A 2,577-nucleotide genomic window follows, 5' to 3' on the forward strand; every position below is an offset into this window, starting at 1 on the left:
CTAAGATTAGTTAGCCAGTGAGTGGCAGGACATGGATTAAAACTCGGATTTATATGAGTTAAAATGTCACACTTTTAACTAATAAAATATTTTGACTTCACATACACAAAAATAGCAACAGAAGCCAAATCAGTTTCACTTCTGACTCTACTGTACTTTGAATTTTATGTAATTTTCTAAATAAAAATGTGACTTCAAATATGTCATAAGTTCCTTTAGGGAAATTTTTTTTTGTCAGTTCAGAAATTATATAAAGTAATGGACCACAGAATTATAAAATGTCCTTTATTCCACTTGGATTTAATTATTCTGATATTTAAAATTATTAATATTTTATCCATGTGCACCTTTGTCTCTTTAGTGTTTGATATTAAGATGAATAGCTACTTGAAAAGCAAACAACAAAACCAATGCAATATTGATTTTTTTGCTCTATTTGCATAAATGTCTTCTGTTTAATTAATAACATAGGTAAGGAAAAAAAACACTTCTTGTTAGGGAAGTTAATCTTGTATTTCAACCATAATACCTCTATGTAAACAGAATAATTTCCATAACTAAGACGTTAGCATTTAACAGGAAAAGGAAAAAGACATGTTGGAGTTTGGCTGCTAACAAGAGTGGACATACCAGAATCAGAGATTAGAGATTCAGAGTAGATGATGTAGGAAGTGGAGGCTGAACAGAACATTCCTAGAGGAGTTTGATTCATCATGTCACATGACTTTCTTTGAGACGGATGCTCATTCTCCCTCATAAAACAGGAAAACCATGTTTTCTAATATCTTTTAAATAGCAGAATGTTTTGAGAACCAAATTAACTGCATCTTGTGGTGGGAAAGGAAATGACTATGTTTTCACCCAGTTTGCCATTCATAATGCAAAAATAATTTTTAGCTTCTTATTTGCTGATTTAGTTTTTTTTTTTTTGGCTAATATTTTTTATGCTTTTAAGATGTTCTGGTAACTGTAAATGTTTCTTTTCATACTCAGTCTCATGTTATCTTCATAGTAGTTCTATAATGTAGGTATTATTAGTATCTTCCATCTGACAGAAGATTTCAAGGCATTGGAAATGCAGGTAGTTGTCTTAGATTCTGTTTGATTCACAGAGGTAAAATTTGGACCTTGTACATGTAATTCCTTAGCTTGGAGCAAATGACATAGAATGACTGATGTCATCACTCATCCCAGGCATCCTTTGACCATCCACATTTCCCATATGACAAGGATACTAAATATATTAGAAGAAATAAGGCTGTTTTGTCAGATGTGTAGTCAAGCAGACCTCTCAATATTTTTTCTCCCACTGAGAACCTCAGGAACCAACGTTAACAAGGCATTCCACAGGCTTCATGACCTTCCACCCATTTTCTCAGATAGGTCTCAGCTATGAAGAAAGAGCTGAATAGGAATTACTCAGAAGTGAGTGAGTTCATTCTGCTGGGATTCAGAACAGCTCCAGACATACAGATTCTCTTATTCTTACTCTTCTTGCTCATCTACATGGTCATTGTGGTGGGAAATATCAGCATGATAATTGTCATTAAAATAGACTCCAAACTTCATACACCTATGTATTTCTTTCTCAGAAATTTGTCTTATTTAGATCTCTGTTACTCCACAGTCATTGCTCCCAAAACTCTGGCTACTTTCTTGTCCAAGGACAAGAAAATTTCCTACAATGGCTGTGCAACACAGTTCTTTTTCTTTGCTCTCTGTGTTGGGACCGAAGGCTTTCTTCTGGCCATTATGGCATATGATCGCTTCTCAGCCATTTGCTCGCCCTTCTTCTATCCTGTACGTATGTCTCAACAGGCTTGTGCTCGTTTGGTGATTGGCTCCTATATATGTGGAGGTGTTAACTCCATGATACAAACAGGTCTCACCTTCAGCTTGCGTTTCTGTGGAGAAAACAGACTGGACCACTTTTTCTGTGATGTCCCAGCCCTGATCAAGATCTCTTGTGATGACACTTTTGTGAATGAGATTGTGCTGTTCATTCTCTCTGCCCTCATCATCATCACCACCACAACTGTCATTCTGGTTTCCTATGCTTACATTCTATCCACTGTCTTGAAGATCCCCTCCACCCATGGCAGGAGTAAGACTTTCTCTACTTGCAGCTCTCATGTCACTGTGGTGAGTTTGTTCTATGGTACTGTGTTCTTCATGTATGCCCAGCCCGGGGCCATGTCCTCACCAGAAAAAGGCAAGATTATAGCTGTTTTCTATACTCTTATCATCCCTATGTTAAATCCACTGATTTATAGTCTAAGGAACAGAGAGGTGAAAAATGCTGTGAAAAGAGTATTGTTAAAAAAATTATCTTTTCATTGACATGCCATCTATGAAACTGCAGATAGACTAAAAGCAATTTTTTAAATAATTTTTTATACAATGGTTTCAACGAAAGCCATCCAAAAGTTTTGAAGATCAAGGTTTGTTTTATTTTTTATAACATCAATAGATTCTTTAGGAAAGACTAAAAACCAATATAGATCTTTATAATCCTACATAATTATTTCATGGTGAGATGTCTAGTTATTATATGGGCTTGTTCTCCATGTTTTATTT

The 2,577-nt window shown here is 35.4% G+C and overlaps 1 protein-coding gene across 1 annotated transcript; it reads left to right on the top strand.

Moving 5' to 3' along the window:
- Nucleotides 1-1,392: 1,392 nt before the first annotated feature.
- LOC123947369 (olfactory receptor 12-like) lies at nt 1,393-2,340 on the top strand. Its single transcript, XM_046013538.1, has one exon. The coding sequence runs from the start codon at nt 1,393-1,395 to the stop codon at nt 2,338-2,340; it is 948 nt and encodes a 315-aa protein (XP_045869494.1).
- Nucleotides 2,341-2,577: the final 237 nt, after the last annotated feature.

This window comes from Meles meles, chromosome 7 (assembly GCF_922984935.1).
Source record: "Meles meles chromosome 7, mMelMel3.1 paternal haplotype, whole genome shotgun sequence".
Taxonomy (NCBI): domain Eukaryota; kingdom Metazoa; phylum Chordata; class Mammalia; order Carnivora; family Mustelidae; genus Meles; species Meles meles.

Coding starts and splice junctions, on each gene's coding strand:
- LOC123947369 (XM_046013538.1), top strand. CDS start 1,393: ATGAAGAAAGAGCTGAATAGGAATTACTCAGAAGTGAGTGAGTTCATT.